Source organism: Elephas maximus, chromosome 2 (assembly GCF_024166365.1).
Source record: "Elephas maximus indicus isolate mEleMax1 chromosome 2, mEleMax1 primary haplotype, whole genome shotgun sequence".
In the NCBI taxonomy this organism is placed as follows: Eukaryota; Metazoa; Chordata; class Mammalia; order Proboscidea; family Elephantidae; genus Elephas; species Elephas maximus.
Genome location: NC_064820.1, coordinates 145,279,816 through 145,299,518, shown reverse-complemented (window position 1 = coordinate 145,299,518; position 19,703 = coordinate 145,279,816). Strand labels below are relative to the sequence as shown.

The window sequence follows — 19,703 nt, the reverse complement described above, 5'->3', positions numbered from 1 at the left end:
ATGACCTATCTCCACCCCTCCCCCCGCCAGACCTGCCCTGCACACTTGGACAAAGTGGTGAGAACTATCACGTCCACAGACGAGCAAGCAACAAAACACACCTAGCCAACCCACACAGACATAAGCAAACGAAACAAAAAAGCAGGATGAAACAAACCTACAATCATAACTAAAGAAAATAATACCTCCCAGAGAGTATGGCCCCAGACACCTTTTTACCTCAGTACTGAAGTCACTCCTGAGGTTCACCTTTCAGCCAAAGACTAGACAGGCCCATAAAACAAGACTAAATGGGCACACCAGCCCAGAGAAAAGGATGAGAAGGCAGGAGGGGACAGGAATCCTGGTAATGGGGAACACAAGGTCAAGAAGGGGAGAGTGTTGACACATTGTGGGGTTGGCAGCAATGTCACAAAGCAATGCGTATTAATTGTGTAATGAGAAAGTACTTTTCTCTGTAAACTGTCATCTAAAGCACAATAAAAAAAGAAAGAAAGAAAATACCTGAATATCTTGAAAATAGAAGACAATATCAAAATGTTAAATAAAAAAAAAAAAACAGGACAAGATGGCTGTGGTAAGTGACCAGGATAAACTATCAGTTGACCTTCCAGCAGAAGAAAAGTCACTGGAACTACCTAATAAGGAACTCAAAAGTCTAATATTCAAGGCTGTCTAAGAAATTAGGAAAAGAGCAAGTAAAATGCAGACAAAATCAAGGAAAACACAGACAAATAGAAGACTTTAGGAAAATAAAACAAGAACAAAACATCAAGATAAACAATTAGAAATCATTCAAGAACAGCTATTAGAAATCCAAAAGATAAACAACAAAGTTTCAGAAATGGACAATGGAAATAGAAGGTTTTAGGAGCAAATTTGAAACAAGGGAAGACAATAAGTGAAACTGAAGACAAATCCACGGATGCCACATTGTTTGAGGAAAAATCAGAGAAAAGAAAACCTGAGAACAATGTGGGATATAATCAAGAGCAAAAATTTGTGTGTGATCAGAGTTCCAGAACAGGAAGGTAAAAAGGAAAATACAGAGAGGATCACTGAATGTTTGCTGACAGAAAACTTCCCTAATATCATGAAAGATGAAAAGATGACCATCCAAGAAGCTTATCGAAACCCACATAGGATATGCATCGAAAGAAAGTCACCAAGACATATCATAATCACACTTGCTAAAGCCAAAGAAAGACTCCTGAGAGCAGCTTGAGAAAAACAAAAAGTCACGTACAAAGGGGAAATAATAAGACTAAGCTCTGATTTACTTGGCAGAAACCAGGCAGGCAAGAAGCCAGTGGGATGATATATATAAAACCCTGAAAGAAAAAAATTGCCAACCAAGAATAATCTGCAAAACTCTCTGTCAAATATGATGGCAAAATTAGGACACTTCCACATACACAGAAATTGAAGGAGTGTGTTAAAACCAAACCAAACTTGCAAGAATTATTAAAGGGAGTCTTTCGGTTAGAGAACCAATAACATCACACAATAACTTCAATCTAGGACACAGGTCAGTATCAGCGAAATACCAACCAACCTAGGTAATGAACTCTCAGAGATAAAACAAAACTAAAGAATTCAAAACAGGGAACTAGAGATATCAATCTGTAAATGATAACAACATCAGAACAATAAAAGGGGTAATACACAGTATAGGTATAGAACTTTCAAATGGAGAGGAAGTCAAGGCAATGTCAAGTTATAAAAGACTGGTTCAAACTTAGGAAGGGTAAATTTTAAGATAATCACAAAGAAAGTTAACAAACCTATTCATCAAACTGAAGAAGAAAAATAGTCTCAGCAAACATGAAATAAATGAAAAGAAATTCCACCAACAAAAGGAACTCAGCACAGGAGAGTAAGAGGAACAAAGAAAATGTCACTACCACAGAAAAAAAAGCACTACAAAATGATGCAATAAACTCAAATCTACTGATAATCACACTGAATGTGAATGGCTTAAATGCACCTGTAAAGAGACAGAGAGTGACAGAATGGATTAAAAAAAATAAAAATGACTCATCAATATGATGTCTATAAGAGACACACCTTAGACACAATGACATAAATATATCAAAAATCAAAGGATGGAAAAAAAAAATATCAAACAGCAATCAAAAAAGAGTAGAAGTGGCAATACTAATCTCAGATGAAAATGACTTTAGGGCAAAATCTACCATAAAAGACAAAGGACATTATATAATGGTTAAAGGGACAATCCACCATGACGAGATAAACATAATAGATATCTGAGCACCCAACGACAAGGCTCCAAAACACATAAACTGAAAGTACTGAAAAAAGAAATTGTTCCACAATAATAGGAGACTTCAACACAGCCCCCTTGGTAAAGGACAGAACATCTAGAAAGAAACTCAGCAAAGGTACAGAAGATCAAAAGGCCACAATCAACCATCTTGACCTCATAGACATATATAGAATACTCCACTGAACAGCAGCGAAATATACATTCTTCTCCAATGCACATGAACATTCTCCAGGATAGACCACATCATAGGTCACAAAGCAACCCTCAACAAAATCCAAAACACTGAGACAATACAAAGCATTTTCTCTGATCACAATGCCATAAAAGTAGAAATTAATCACAGGAAGAGCAAGGAAAAAAAAAAAAAATCAAATACGTGGAAACTGAATAACACGCTGCTTAAAAACCACTGGGTAATAGAAGAAATAAGAGATGAAATAAAAAAATTTCTAGATTTGAATGAAAATGAAAATACATCATACCAAAACCTTTGGGACCCAGCAAAGACACTGCTCAGATGTCACTTTATAGCAATAGGTGTACACATCAAAAAAGAAGAATGGGACAAAATCAAAACATAGCCCTACAATCCAAATAGAAAGAGAACACAAAAGAAGCCCACAGCCACTAGAAGAATGGCAATAATAACAATTAGGGCAGAAATAATGAAATAGAGAACAGGAAAACAATAGAATCAACAAAACCAAAAGTTGGTTCTTTGAAAGGATCAACAAAATCAACAAACCACTGGCCAAATTGACAAAAGAAAAACAGGAGAAGAAGCAAATAACCCAAATAAGAAATGAAGTGGGGGACATTACAACTGATCCAAATGAAATAAAAAGAATCTTAATGAGTACTGTGAAAAACTGTACTCCCACAAATTTGAAAACCTAGAGGAAATGCACAAATTCCTAGAAACACATTACCTACCTAAACTAACACAAACCGAGGTAGAAAATCTGAACAGACATAACAAGATATTGAAAAAGTAATAAACTCCCCCCACTCCCCCCCCCCAAAAAACCTGGCCTGGACAGCTTCACTGGAGAATTCTACCAAACATTCAAAGAGCTCACACCAGTACTACTCAAATTATTTCAGACCATAGAAAAGGAAGGGATACTTCCAAAGTCATTCTATGAAGCCAGCATAACCCTGATACCAAAACCAGGGAAAGATACCACACAAAAGATTTCAGACCAATATCTTTTATGAATATAGATGCAAAAATTCTTAATAAAATTGTAGCCCGTCAAATTCATCACCATGTTGAAAAAATACACCACAACCAAGTGGAATTCATACCAGGTATGCAAGAATGGTTCAACACTAGAAAATTAATCAATGTAATCGACTACATAAATAAAACAAAAGAAAAAAATCACATGATCATCTCAATCGATGCAGAAAACGCATTCAATAAGTAACACCCATTCCTGATTAAAAAAAAAAAAAACTCTCGAAAAGAGAGGAATAGAAGGGAAATTTTCCTCAACATAATAAATGGCATCTTTTTTTTTTTTTTATACAAAACCAACATCCAACATCATTCTCAATGGAGAGAGGCTGAAAACATTCTACCTGAGAATGGGAACAAGACAAGGATGCCGTTTATCACCACTTCTATTTAACATTGTGCTGAAGTCCTAGCTAGAGCAATGAGGCAAGAAAAAGAAATAAAGGGCATCTAAATTTGTAAAGAAGAAGTAAAACTATCCCTATTCATGGATGATATAGGATACTATATATAGAGAACCCTAAAGACTTTACAAGAAAACTACTAGAACTAATAGAAAGATGCAGCAGAGTAGCCAAATACAGGAAAAACATACAAAAATCAGTTGGATTCCTATACGCCAATATAGAGAAGCATGGAAAGGAAATCAGGAAAGTAATACCATTTATAATAGGCTCTAATGAAATAAAATACTTGCAAATAAATCCCTAACCAAGGACATAAAAAGCCTATACAAAGAAAACTACAAAATACTACTGCAAGAAACCAAAAAGAGACCTACATAAATAGAAAAACATACCACGCTCATGGATAGGTAGACTCAACATTGTGGAAATGTCAATTCTACCCAAAGCAATCTACAAATACAATGCAATTCCCATCCAAATACCAACAGCACTCTTTAACTAGATAGAAAAACTAATCATTAACCTTACATGGAAATGGATAAATAAATAAAGCATTCTTCTTTTTTTCTTTATTGAAGTAGAACAAGGCAGGAGGCCTCACACTACCTGACCTCAGAATCTACTATACAGCTACGGTAGTCAAAACAGCCTGGTACTGGTACAATGACAGACATATTGACCAGTGGAGCAGAATCGAGAAGCCCGATGCAAATCCATCTGCCTAGGGCCACCTGATCTTTGACAAAGGCCCAAAGTCTATTAAATGGGGAAATACAGTCTTTTTAACAAATGGTGCTGGAAAGACTGGATGTCAATCTGCAAAAAAGTGAAACAGGACCCATATCCCACACCATACACAAAAACTAATTCAAAATGAATCAAAGACCTAAATATAAAACCAAAAATTATAAAGATCATGGAAGAGAAAATAGGATCAATGCCAGGGGCCCTAATACATGGCATAAAAAAGATACAAACCATAACACAAACACCAGAAGATAAGCTGGATAACTGGAGTCTTCTAAAAGTTAAACACTTAACGCTCATCAAAAGATTTCACCAAAAGAGTAAAGAGAGAACCTACAGACTGGGAAAAAATTTGGGGCTATGACATATCCAACAAAGGTCTAATCTCTCAAATCTATAGGAAAATCTAACACATGTACAATAAAAAGACAAATAATCCAGTTTAAAAAAATAGGCAAAGGATATGAACAGACACTTCACAGCTATGAGGAAACACTTGCTATCACTAGCCATTAGAGAAATGCACTTAAAAACTACAATGAGATACCATCTCACCCCAACATTACTGCCAAGAATCAAAAAAACAGAAAATAACAAATGTTGGAGAGGTCGTGGGGAGATTTGAACCCTTATGTGCTGCTGGTGGGAATACAAAATGATACAACCATTTTGGAAAAAGATATGACACTTCCTTAAAAAGCTAGAAATAGAAATACCATACAACCCTGCAGACCCACTCCTAGGAATATATTCTAGAGAAATAAGAGTCATCATACAAATAGACACATGCTCACCCATGTTCATTGCAGCATTAGTCACAATAGCAAGAAGATGGAGACAACCTAAGTGCCCATCAACAGATGAATGGATAAACAAACTATGGTACATACACACAATGGAATACTATGCAATGATAAAGAACAATGATGAATCTGCGAAACATCTCACAACATGGATGAATCTGGAGGGCATTATGCTGAGTGAAATAAGTCAATCACAAAAGGGCAAATATTGTATGAGACCACAATTATAAAAACTCATGAAAAGGTTTACGCACAAAAAGAAACAATCTTTGATAGTTATGGGGGTGTGGGGAATAGAAAAACACTAGACAATAAATAGGTAAGTGGTAACTTTGATGAAGGGTAAAGACAGTACCCAATACCGGAGAAGTCAGCACAACTTGACCAGGGCAAGGTCATGGAAGATTCATGGACACATCCAAACTCCCTGAAGGACTGAATTACTGGGCTGAGGGCTGGGGACCATGGTCTTGGGGGACATCTAGCTCAATTGGCATAACATAGTTTATAAAGAAAATATTCTACCTCCCACTTTGGTGAGTAGTGTCTGGAGTCTTAAAAGCTTGTGAGTGGCCATCTAAAATAATCCCCTGTTCCCATCCTATCAGGAGCAAAGGAGAATGAAGAAAACTATAGACACAAGGGAAAGATTAGTCCAGAGGACTAATAGACCACAACTACTATGACCTCCACCAGACTGAGCTCAGAACAGCTAGATGGTACCCAGTTATCACCACCAACTGCTCTGGCAAGGATTACAATAGAAGATCCTGGACAGAGTGGGAGAAAAATGTAGAATAAAATTCAAATTCACACACACACACACATACACACAAAAATCAGGCTTGTTAGTCTGACGGACTGGAGAAACCCTGAGGATATGGCCCCTGGATACCCTTTTAACTCAGTACTGAAGTCATTCCTGAGGCTCACCCTTCAGCCAAAAATTAGACAGAAATATAGGACCAACAATGACACATGCGAGGAACAATCATGTATATAAGACTAATGGGCACACCAGCCAAAATGCAAAGAGAAGACAGAAAAGCTGGATGAATGGAAACAGAGAACCTGCGATGCAGAAGGGGAATGTCTTGACACATAGCAGGGTTGGCAACCAATGTCACAAAACAATTAGTGTATTAACTACTCAGTGAGAAACTAATTTGCTCTGTAAATTTTCGTCTAAAGCAGAAAAAAAAGAAAAAAAAAAAAAACATATGGACCTTAAAAGTAATTTGGTGTTTTTTTACCTGTAGATGGTGAATCCAAACCCAAATCATTTACTATGTTCTATACTGCTTGCTACCCTCCTTGTGCCCCCATCCCATCAGTTTTTGCCCAGTTCCCAACTTCTTCACCAGCCTGGGTTCTGGGCTCCTCCTCTGTGCCTTGGGCTGGTAAAAGCAGGGAGGAACAATCCACCTAGATCCCTTACTGATGGTCAGGCATCAAAGTTTGCTCAGATAGCTGAGATCACAATTAACCAGAGGCCCTTTTCTGTCTATCAGGGAAGGGCCTATGTCAACCCCAGACAGTGCTGGCCAGTCAGTTCCCACTCCTCTCTCTTTAAAAGCAAGGCCCTCCCATTTCAGCCACTTATACTGCATCCATTCCTTGACCTTTGAATAGAACAGGAGGATCATACGGAGAAGGCTCTGACAGATGACTCCTACAGCTGTCTGAGAAAGAGAAAGGTGTTGCCACAGGCCTGAAGAAAAAGCCAAGAACTAACTCTAACACCATGTAACTTCACTGTGTATGGTGAAATTGTTATTTATATGCACTACTGGTGCCTGGAGCTCTGGTGGTGCAGCAGTTAAGAGCTCAGGCTGCTAACCAAATCGTTGGCGGTTCAAATCCACCAGCCGCTCCTTGGAAACCCAATGGGATAGTTCTACTCTGTCCTATAGGGTCTCTATGAGTCGGAATCAAGTCAACGGCAACGGGTTTGATTTTTAGTTTTACCAGTTTGAGGCTGGTCACCTGCATGAAGTCTAATGGATATCCCAAGGAGGCACATTATGAGCCAAAGTCACTCCTAAGAGCAATTTTACTTCAAAGAGACCAATCATTTGCTTAAAATGGTTCCTAGCAGTACAGTTTCACTCAAAGAAAACTTCAACAGCATTAAAAATGATTTACCATCAGCCACCAAACCTGATGTTTTCTTTGCTATAGTGAAAAAATATATATACTTGAGTCCATCATTTTAGTGTAATTCTAAGACTTCTTTATTATAAATCTAAATGCTGAGAAGGACTTGAATAATAACCCTCCCTAACCACCTCTTGTTAGAGGAAAGTGAAATCCTACAAGATTAGCTAGTCTCCTCAGCCTGTCATGATTAGTAGTTAAGTCAAGAATTTAGAACCCAGCTCCCAGTACCAACCAGTTCATTGTTCTGTCTTCCACACACCACTGTCTTTCTTAAAAGGTTCTGTCACTGAGCACCACACCAGTCCGTGGCTCTTTGTGAAGTATGGAACAAGTCATTAGAATAATCAATTAATTAATAATCAATCAGCCAAAGCTCTGGGGTCATCACACCCTGTAGTACACACAAGGAAAAGGACAAAGTATGTCCCTGGCTGGGCCTCTACCTGCTCTCAGAATTTTTTGAAGACTTAAGAAAGCAAGTGATTGAATATCACTAGTACTGTTGCTTCACATCAGCTGGAATGGGCCTTGAAAGTGTTACTATAATGCTTGCATTCTTTACATCTGTCCCAACCATTTGAAATGGAGTGTATTTAAATTTCCAACAAAACATAAACTCTTTATCAGTTAGAGTGTATTTAAATTTCCAACAAAACATAAACTCTTTATCAGTTAAAGTGTGTTAACAAGCATACAAATTGCTGAATTCCTCTGTGAGCCTACAGGCACTGGGCTTACTGATACATGCAGCAGTGGAAACATGCCTTTCCTATAGTGCACAGCCAGAAGTGCTCAGCAACCTTACAAAGGATAAGATTAACCTTGTCCTGCTGGCATTTTGCCTTTCCCCAGGGCAATGGAGGACAACAGCAGTACCAGGTGGAAGAATCAGCACCTCTTGATAAAAAAAAGTAGTTGAATATAAAAAAGGCTCCTGATGGGAGTGGGGTAGAGTTTATCACAGAAAGAGATCCGTATCTCCCTACTATTTCCATTTAAATGTTGTTCCAATGGAGAAACAAGCACTTATAAAAAGGGATAGATTCAAGAAGAAAAATTTTTTTCTGAGTAATAGTTACTGAAAAAGAACTGCTGTTCAAATTCACCACGATCGTTGGGATAAAGACTATGGCCCCCAGAAAAGTTGCAGAGATACTACTGTGGAACTTATCCACTGCTTTTTGTTTATTTGTTTTCTTAACAGGTGAAAAACGCAGCTGCCAATGTACTCAGGGAAACATGGCTAATTTACAAAAACACAAAACTAGTAAAAAAGATCGATCATGCAAAAGTAAGAAAACATCAGCGAAAATTCTTGCAAGCTATTCATCAGTAAGTACCATTTTCCATTTTCATCCTGCTTTTGTATCCCTGGCTTTTGATTCTTGTACTTGATTATTATTCTTGTATGAAGGAGGAAAGAAGAAAACATTCTTATGTTTGTTCCCAGAAGACGTTATTTGGCAATTCAATAATTTCATAAGTGAAAACTTGAGAAACGCTGTCAGTTCCTTGCATGATTAAAAATCACTGTTGGTAGGATCCTCATTTGATATTTTAATCATGTCTTCTCAATTTCTGTCTTTAGAAACAATCATTTCAGTTCAAGTTGTACTGCTTAAACTTATTTATCCATATAGTTTGCTCTAGGATGTTTAGTTTGTATCTACTGCAAAATCTTGAATGAAAAAATTAATATTATATGATCCATCTGGATTTTTAACATATTGCTAGACACCTTTATACAAAAATAGTGTGTATAATTGATTTAATACATACATTGATACTAGATTTTCATCAGAATTTTAAAGAATTTAAATTTTTTTTTTTTAAAGAATTTTAAAGGATCTTATATGCTCAGGTATAGTTACTGTAGACCTTGCATTCTTTTATTATTATTCTGTGTGTTTAATTTCATCAGGCCATTTAATTGTTACACCATGTAACTATCATTGATTTCCAAAGTAAAAATCTGTATCTAGCAAGCTTTTACGATAATTTGAAAGCACAGGGTCTTTCTCCCCAAGGCTCGCAGCATCTTACTGTAAGTATTATTCATGTGGGTGTCAATTACGATGCTACACAGACTTGCTTTTAACATTTGTGGCTCAGAAAAGTGAATTTCTTCATGTAAGCTACCAGGGTAATGATGGAAACATGGGTTAATACCAGGTATCTTAGGTATATGACAAAGTGTGTCATCTCAAATCGGAACTAGCACACAGACAAGAAAGCGCTGAGGCTGGAATTTTTATTTTACTTATTTAGGTAATTCATATATAATATAGTATCACTAAGATCCTGTGGAAATCATTAAACATTCATCTTCTATCCTTTCTGTCCATCCAACCGCCCTGCCTAAATATGTATCCTTGGAAATGTGGAATACATCTGTAATTGTGGACATATGAATACTTCTAGGACAATTGTTACCTTCTTTAATGAAAATAAAATCCATGATCTCTGAGATTTAAAATAGTAGGAAGCTCTCCACATATGATAGAGTAGCCAGCCCTCCCTTCGCTGCCACTCTCACACTCTTTTCCTTACTGCCACTAACACACTTTCCTAAGACGGCAACAGCATTTCCCTTTAGCTCTGTGACTTGAGCAGCCACAGAATTATGCTTTTTCTCCTTTGTAAGGAAAAGACAAAGCTAGAATTTTAAAATACTTTTTCACAATCTAAACCCATTGCTGTCAAGTTGATTCCAACTCATAGCAACCCTATAGGAAAGAGGAGAATTGCTCTGTGGGGTTTCCAAGGCTGTAAGCCTTTGTAGAAGCAGACCACCACATCTTTCTCCTGCAGAGCGGCTGGTGAGTTTGAATCCCCGACCTTTGGGTTAACAGCTGAGTGCTTTAACCACTTGCAACCAGGGCTCCTTTTTTCACAGTCTAAGAAAGATTAAAAGGGAAAACACAGAGGACCATTACATTCACCCTGGTTCACAGAGGAAGCTTGATTTCTGGAGCTCACAGTGACCTCTGTAACCAAGCGCCATCACCTAGGAGCATCTGAATTCCTTAAAGTTCAGACCCGGGAGACCCCTGAGAGATGCTGAGCCTTTATCTCTACTTCCTCAGGTCTGTCTTCCTGTCCAAGGACAGGCCTCTTTCCCCAGGTGACTCACCCATTATATACCTTTTCTGTCAGAGTGGGCTTTCCTCCCATAAACCGTACAACACAGCAACTCCAACATTCACACAAGAGGTACATGTGGCATACTGTGGAGAAATCATTTCTTTGTACTTTTAACATTTCAATGCTAATCTGTGTTATTCAAGTATACTATAGAGGAAACTTACCTTGATGGGTATGAAAAGGTGTGTGTGTCCAAGTGGAGAGGTGGGAAGGGTGTGAGATGATATGGAAGTGAGTGAGTGTGGTTGGGCTATGTGTAGAGCAACCACACATCCATTTCTTCCAGGATCTCACTTGTGTCCCTTTCCGTCATTGTAACCTATCAAATGTAACAACAACAACAACAAAAAATGTTATTTGCCTTTGAGGCCTTGGAAGAATTTACATATAACAACAAACCCCAAAAATATCCTTTGACAGTGTTTGTAATATAGTTCTATAGCCATCTGTGTAAATGCTGGGTGTTTATCCTATCTTGTCATGGCATTCTTACATCCTGGATGCATTCATACTCAAAAACTTGGGGGGAAATTTAGGTGGTGGCTATAGGGCCGTTCACTGTAAAATTCTATCCACTTTGCTCTAGGTTTGAAATTTTTCAAAATAAAAGGTTAGAAAAGTCTTCAGGCAAACTAAATTTAAAAACTGTCCTTAAGCTATTAGCAGATGCAACACCCTGTAAGGCGTATTAAGCTGATCTTCAGGGCACTGTGGTGTAGGATCGGCGAGCCCTTCAGCGTGCTGCTTTGGGATAGACTGATACAGGATCCACTTGGGATCCCCCCGCTTCTGTCAGACATTTCTCATTCTGTTTCTTCTCTAGCTGTGTGCACTTCTAAAGTAAATGAGCTTCGAGCAACTCAAAAAAAGGTTCTGAATTGTTTTATAAATTAGTCTTGGGGTTATTGGGTTTCCTTTGTGGCGGGGGGTATTTATACTTTGAGAAACCCGCATAACTGACTAAGTTTATTTCTATGGGCTGGATTATTCTAATCATGTATAATTATCTTTTCATTTTAAGTTAGTGTTTGAAGTTTAGGAGTGATGTGATAAAGGAAAGCACATAGGGCTCGATTCTTAAGGGCAAGGCATTGCCCCTTTTTCAGACCCAGTGAGGCCCTTAGCCTGACTGTCAGCATCTGATTAAATCAAACCTTGCTAAATGAGGGAAATTTCAAAAATTCATTCAACAGAGCTCTCCTGGCCTCTCTTTTTCTGTGATTTTCCCTAAGAGCTTTTCAGCAGCTCTCTCCCACCTTCTACTGATCCCTCTCTATCTGAACTCTCTTCCTCTTTTCCAAACCTCATAGCCTCTCTACCCAAGATGGGACCTCTCTAATCTCTGATGGAGACTGAACTCTCCAGGCTTTCATCCTCTTGTCAATAGTGTGTCTTTTTGGATTGGCACTTAGTGTCATGAAACATCCTGCTTTTCTATCTCTTAAGCCTTTTCTGGTGGCAGCATTAACTGTAATGCTTACCATTCTTGTATTTCAACTATGGACCCATCGGTCAACATGAACTTGCCTCAGAACCAAGAAATCCAATACAGTCATGTGCCGCATAATGTCTATTCAGGCAACGTCTGACCACATACCATTCCATGGTCCCATAATGTTATAATAGAGTTCAGCAATCCCTATCAGAGAATGGGACATAGCTGAAGTAACTGGACGTAGAACACAACAGCTTCCTGCATGCAACACGTGTATGTCTTGTCTCTTGTATGCAAAGCGTTTGTACTGCCAGGCATACAATAGTACAGTACATATATAACTTGTAATGCACATGTTTTAATAGTCAAAATAAACACCTATGTTACTGGCTTATGTATATGCTACACTGTACTGTCGTTCATTATTTCAGTGTGAACTTTCCTTACTTACAAATAAAAAGTTTACCATATAAGAGCACGTAGTTCTACTCGTAGGCAGCAGCATCAAATCTCTGTTTAAACAACGTCCAAATCACATAACGTCCTATTTCACAGGACATATTGCAGACATTAAGCGATGCATGACTGTACACAATTTATATAGCATGGTGTGTCGGATTATCTAGCTTTCAGAAAGCTAAGCTTCTGAATAGCCCTAACTAAGAAAAGATGCAACCATCCTCCTCAAAAAACAAGTCATTATAAGGACATTGTTTTGAATATTGTCCTTTTAACTATTCCACATTCATGTTAAGCAAAAATACTTCCTATAGTTTACCATCACGTATCAAAGAGGCCAAGATGACTTTATGTAAGTTCTTCCTTCTGAAGCTAAGTGCTTCAGGTGGGGGAAGTTTAGTAGAAATGAAGAAGGATGGTAATAGAATTGAATAGGGTTTCCTCTTTGATCAGTATCCAAAATCCTGTGGAATCATAGCAGGATCTTCCAGCTAATGAATCGAGCCCCCTGTGCACAACTGAACTCCACTCTGTTATTTTATTCCAGGATATTTTACAGTTTCTTTTCTTTTGTTTTGTCTTTTTATTTCAACAAAATGAAAATAGAGCTCGGAAGTAAGTTGTGTGAGCCGCTCCTTTCAACATTTGCAGAATTTTCTACTGGCTGCATGCACCCAGCGGATCCTTTATTTGTGAATTTTAGTAGTCTGATTGCTGCTATGGAAATGTGATCCAAAATCATGATATTTTCCTGTGATAAGTGAAGTTCACAAGGAAGAAATCAACATATGTTTCTTATTCTTCGTTTTCTGGGGGGCAAAAAAGTGTAATATACATCTGCATGTTACCTTTTATTCTGGCAGCTGTAGCTCAAGTAGCTTTTTCACTAGCTCTCCTACAGTACAGGTGGTCTAAAAACCAACAAACCGAGATGATTTAAGTTCAGAGAGGATTAGAAATTCCAATCAAACAGGGCTACTGTATATCAGGTTTCCAGAGTAGTAGAAAATAAAATGGGCAAAATTCTACTGTCAGCCACATAATATAGCAATGTAAGAGAAATATATTAGGCTCATTGTTTGTAAGATGAAGTACTCACCTCACTAAGGGACCATCACCAGCCCTTCCATCTGACTTGCAGAGTTCAGGATTTCTTTTGTGCTCAAGGGCTACCAGAGGCCTCTGGTCCATCGTTCCCAAACGCCAGTCATTCATGTGCCATCTATACTATTGCTTACTTCAGTTTGAAAAGTAAGCTTGATACAAACCCTTATAATAAATGGATAAAAATATCTCACAGTAAAAATAAGGTAAAACCAAAACCAAACCAAACGCGTTGCCATCGAGTCAATTCCAACTCATAGTGACCCTACAGGACAGAATAGAACTGCCTCGTAGAGTTTCCAAGAAGCACCTGGTAGATTCGAACTGCTAACGTTTCAGTTAGCAGCTGTAGCTCTTAACCACTGTGGTTTCCAAAATAAGGTAAAGGTGCAACAATTGACAACTGAAACACTGGTATTGGCTTTGAGACGATGTAGAATGCTTTGAGGTGAGATCCTGATCTCTGTCTCTTTAAAGAGAATAGGAAGGGTTTAGGGTAAGACCAGTCTGAGACCTTCTTCTTGCAACAGTGAAGAATTAGAAGAGAATTCAAGGGAGTAACTCTCTCTATGTTTTAGAATTGTTTGATGTCTTGTTTGAATACCACTGACACTCATCTGCTGATATAAATCCAGCAATTCAGAAACACTGTCCTAATTCAACCCATCTCATTTCATACCTGAGGAAACAGAATGTCACATTAGGGCCAATGAACATAGAATCTGTGTCTGGCATTCCTGCTCTCTCTAGTATACCTCTGTGTAATGACCCACTGATGTTTGAGGAGTTTTTATTTTTTACTTGTTTTTAAAAGGCATACACAAAGAAGTATAATTGAAAGAAACCCTTGTAAGTACTTAAAGAAATATTTCTCAACAATATACTGGATCAACACATGTTTTTAAATTTCTGTTAGACTGGAACATATTCCATATTTATAATAGCAAAAATAATAATAACGATCCAATTAACTTAGTTACAAGTGTTCTAACAGAAAAACATGCAGCCTCGATGGCAAGCTAAAAACTTAAAACTGTTTTATACTGTTAAAGACTGTGTTGTAGATAGGTGTCAGTTAAACTCTTACTGGCAGAAGGAACTCTGTCTTTACTGTTGAACAGATTTGGTGACATCTTAGCTATCATGGTTTCAAAAAAAAAAAATCACTAAACAACATGAACATTTGTTCAGTAGAAATTTCCCTGGCAGTAAAATCTTGCCCTGTAAGTTTTTATTCCTTTTATATAATTACCTTTTTATTTAAATTGAAAAATAATCAAAAAGCCATCTATTCAGCATTAAAACTATTACTTTATAAAATGACTCATCATGAAAGTAATAATCTTAGCATGGATTGTTTTTTTTTCTTTTTCATCAAGTAGCTCAGAGAAGCTTGCTTCTCATTTGAAGCAAGGCTTAAAGAACAATAAATCACTTTCCTCTTGTTGAGAAGTCTTAGTTTCTGGTACATAGTAAATGCCAAATAAATGTTTGTTGAAATAATAATAGGAAGAGTTCTCACTCAGAAGGATTTTTTTTTTTAATGCAGCCTTTTGACTGTCAATGAAGTACACACAATGGTATTTAAAATTAGCTAAAAGTAACCTTACAAATAGCAGTTCCATCTGTCAGATAGTTTTTAATTGTCCTCTGATTTTAATATTCACTAAAAAATTAAGAGAAATTCTCCCAAGGGCATAGTCTGGTCCTCCTTCAAATTCAATGGCAGTTTAAGATAAAAGTCAAATGAAATACAATGAAGAATAAGAGAATTATGTGTTTTGAGTTATCTTGCTGCTGGTTGAATAAAAGCTTTATTTTTGTTAATAAGAATCTCACTTATCACTGCGTTTTCATCAGGTTCAAATACCTAACCCAATCCATTTCAGACTAAACAGGGCTAATACCTGTATCTAGTCACGTAGGCATAGGAAGGTACTCATTGCTCCAACATTGATGAATTTCCAGTTGCTTTGCATATTTCTTCCTATGTCTATTTGTCACGATACTGGGCTTTAAGGAATGTTTTGGCTTTTTTCTCATATGGTTAAATCCTTATGAGCCTTTTTGAATTCAGCTTTAACTACCTGGTAAATAGTTGTCCTGAGGACATCTCATTTCTTGCTCTTTCTCCTTTCTTTTTTTGTGGTGTTGGGGAAGCATGCTTCTCATTGTACCAGATACATAACCAGTTTGGACTTTACCCCAGATATTCAAGGCATTATCCACGCAGTTATTTGCTCTTGTCAATTTTGTGCATGCTCTTTGGAAGGCATAAGGTAGCCATGGAAGAAAGGGAACCTATCTGACTTCAAATTCTGTCTTTTAGATTGAGAAGTGTAAAAATGGAGCAGAGGAAACTGAATGACCAAGCAAATACGTTGGTGGACCTGGCAAAGGTATGTTCTAGGTGGTCAGGCTTCATGTTTGTATCTGTTAGAACAAATAACTGGACAGTAGCTAAGAATGCTTCAGAAGAAGACCACCAAAAATTTTAGTTAATTGATTAATCAAATCAACAAACCACATTTAAAATGATGGTCCAGCCTAAAAGAATTTTTCTAAAATGCTTATATTAATATACTCTTTCCTTAATTATTAATTATTCAACTCCCATTCTAAAAGCTTTCCTAATTAGAGTAATTTGGAAGTACAACAAGAAACATAAGTGGAATATGAGATGATAACTTTTTGTGATTGTTACTTGCAGTTCAGCCGCATACCTCTGAGAGCAGAACTACATCCTGAGTGTGCCTGTAGGCTTAGGGCCAAGTAGGACTAAATAGGACTAAAAAAACTAATCATTAAAATTGATTGTTTTAAGCAAACTCAGAAGAATATAAAATTGACAGTTAAAAAAAAAAAGGCAAAAATTACATCTTAAAATGAGAGTTGTCTCTCAAAAAGATAGTCACCTTCTAGAATATATGCTTCTTTCTCCATTTCATTATTTAAAAATCATGCCACTTGTTAAAAAAATACATTAATAGTTCACAGATTTTTCTGCCACATTTGTAAGATTTATCCAATTGATTGTTAATTATTCTACCAAGTAAAAACCACTCTCAAAATGTGAATATCAACAATGAAGACATGGCTAAAGGCGGCATTAGAATAGCATCAGTGCTTCAACACAAATGCTTCGAAAGTGGCAGCTCTAATTTGGACCTGTATATGCTGTTGAATGTGTGATATATCAGCTATGCCCTCTACTAATGCCTCAGAGAAATTCTTTTGAAAATTACACATTTGGCCTAGTCCCATTGCATAATGTATCTCAATTATACTCATTTTAAAGTATAACATTGATAACATACTACAAAAATATGTTAAAGATGAATATTTATCTTATAACTAGAATGAGAAGTGAAGTATTTAATGAAATCACCTCTAGGAGAGCAAATGTTCTGCATTGAAGCTGAGAAATGCACATATGAGGCATGACGGTGTCCTTGGTTAATCTTTATGCACATGGCTCTTGTATGGGCATGCCATAAAACAAAGATGGGACAGCCTCTTGCATCCCTCCAAGGTGAAATTGTAAAAGAAATCAGGTATTTTATGAAAAAAGAAAACAGGTCACTTGGAAATGTAATGCAAACATGTACTTTTTCTTCAGTTGTATATCTGTGAGGCAATATGTATTTATTTCAGGTTATTTCCCCAGTACCATGCTTATCATGACCACAGGACTGTGCATGCCATAAGGATTCAGTATGTGCTGAATAAATGGGTGTTGTTCAACCAGGAACAAGACTGTATAATAAAAATAAAGTGAATGGACTTTTTTATCTACATGACCAAACTGAAACTAAGTGCCTGTGTTCTAATAAGCCCCTTTACTTAATCAGTTCATTTAGTATCTTTAAGATTCTTGGTTATGAAGCAGAAAAGAGTCCATATTATGAAAGGAAGTGGAATAGAAAGAGAGAAGGTTTAGACAAAGGGGTCTCAGACTTGGGAAAGGCTGTGCTGGGCAATTTAACATCCCTAACCTTCTTCTGAGCTTATCACTCCTGGGGTCCTCCTCCCTTGTCTCTCTTGGCTACTTCAGGAGATATAACTGGGAGTCATAGTCATCAGTATACTTTGGTCAAGACAATCAATTACAGGGTTCACTGAGATACCAAAAACATCTTCCCATTTCAAACCACAAAACTCTGATTAAGCCATAGCCAGCAAGGTGAACTGGGGACTTCAGCATCTCCCCTTTTATTCTTTCACTAGTAACTTTTAAAAATGGTATTTGACCCAATGTCTCAAGGCCTATAATTTGGTATTTGACTCAATGTTGCAAGGCCTATAATTTGGAACATTGGACAATGGAAGATATTTAGAAATTTTTTTTTTTTTATTGCTTTAAGTTACAAAATTACTTGATTAAATCAGTTTGTTCTAAACTTCATTCGTATTCCACCCTCAAAGTGTCAGCTACATCCCAGTACCATCTGTAATATTATTTATTGTTCTTTAAATTTGCTTGTTTTTAAAAATTAGCCTTGCCCTAATTAATATTATGTGTTGAAAAATGAATTTGATGTGCTAAGTTTTTTAAAATGATCGCTAAAATACATACATAACTATTAAGTTGAAACATGTATGTTTATCTATATACCACCTGAAGTCATTAAGCTTACCATAAACAGAACCTTCACATTTTTGCAGCTGGATCACATTAATGCCCAAAATCTTAACATTCTAGATCCTGGCATTGAGCAGACACACTCGATTTGATTTGAAAAGTAAACTGTTAGGTAGCTAACACCCCTTATACATCGGGTGTCACCATCAGGAGACCAACAAACATTAAAGCTCTAAGTATTGACAGCTCCCTTCCAGGGCAAGTGTAATCAAGCCTCTTAGTTCTCTGTTTCTATATTCCTCTCAATCCTGTTTTCCAGACCCAGAACATCATGTATGACATGATTTCCGACTTAAATGAAAGGAGTGAAGACTTCGAGAAGAGGATTGTTACCCTGGAGACAAAACTAGAGACTTTGATTGGTAGCATCCATGCCCTACCTGGGCTCATCAGCCAGACCATCAGGCAGCAGCAGAGAGATTTCATTGAGGCTCAGATGGAGAACTACGACAAGCAAGTCACCTACAATGCTGAGCGGTCCAGGTCCTCGTCCAGGAGGCGGCGGTCCTCCTCTACAGCACCACCAACTTCATCAGAGAGTAGCTAGAAGAGAATAAGTTAACCACAAAATAAGACTTTTTGCCATCATATGGTCAATATTTTAGCTTTTATTGTAAAGCCCCTATGGTTCTAATCAGCGTTATCCGGGTTCTGATGTCAGAATCCTGGGAACCTGAACACTAAGTTTTAGGCCAAAATGAGTGAAAACTCTTTTTTTTTTTTTTTTCTTTTAGATGCACAGGGAATGCACCTATTATTGCTATATAGATTGTTCCTCCTGTAATTTCACTAACTTTTTATTCATGCACTTCAAACAAACTTTACTACTACATTATATGATAAAAAAATATAATAAAAAAAGTTACTTTCTGCACATACTTGTTTGGTCACTTGGCACTTCTAAAGCTTCTTTTTTCACATTACACTGCAGGTAAAATGGCCGATGGTCATCTGATGCACACTGATAATTTTCATTTCCAAAAGGTTGGTCTGTTGGAAGAAAGACATTCAATTACTCCATACTCTGTTCAGATTTTCCCTCATTAGGAAATATTAGACTTAAAACAATTTGACCCAGGCCAGCTTACAATTATTTTCAAGTTTACAGTATCTTATATTTAAATACACTGTGTTTTTAAATTATTTGGAAAGTGAGGCTGATATATAAGAACACATATAAACAATGGGCACAGATTCCTTCAAGAATTTTTTTCCCCCCAGTTTACCAGCAAACATACATGGAAAAGGTATCAGGATACTCCACTGTCTCTAAAC

At 37.1% G+C, this 19,703-nt stretch overlaps 1 protein-coding gene across 3 annotated transcripts in view; it reads left to right on the top strand.

The window, feature by feature from the left end:
- KCNN2 (potassium calcium-activated channel subfamily N member 2) overlaps positions 1 to 19,229 on the top strand; it is a 160,387-nt gene extending 141,158 nt beyond the window's left edge. For all 3 annotated transcript variants that reach the window (XM_049873643.1, XM_049873644.1, XM_049873646.1), the window contains 3 exons: positions 8,849 to 8,976; positions 16,116 to 16,185; positions 18,688 to 19,229. In XM_049873643.1, coding sequence (XP_049729600.1) covers positions 8,849 to 8,976; positions 16,116 to 16,185; positions 18,688 to 18,975 — 486 coding nt within the window. In that variant the 3' untranslated portion in view covers positions 18,976 to 19,229. The remainder of the gene's footprint in view (positions 1 to 8,848; positions 8,977 to 16,115; positions 16,186 to 18,687) is intronic.
- The last annotated feature ends 474 nt before the right edge of the window (positions 19,230 to 19,703 follow it).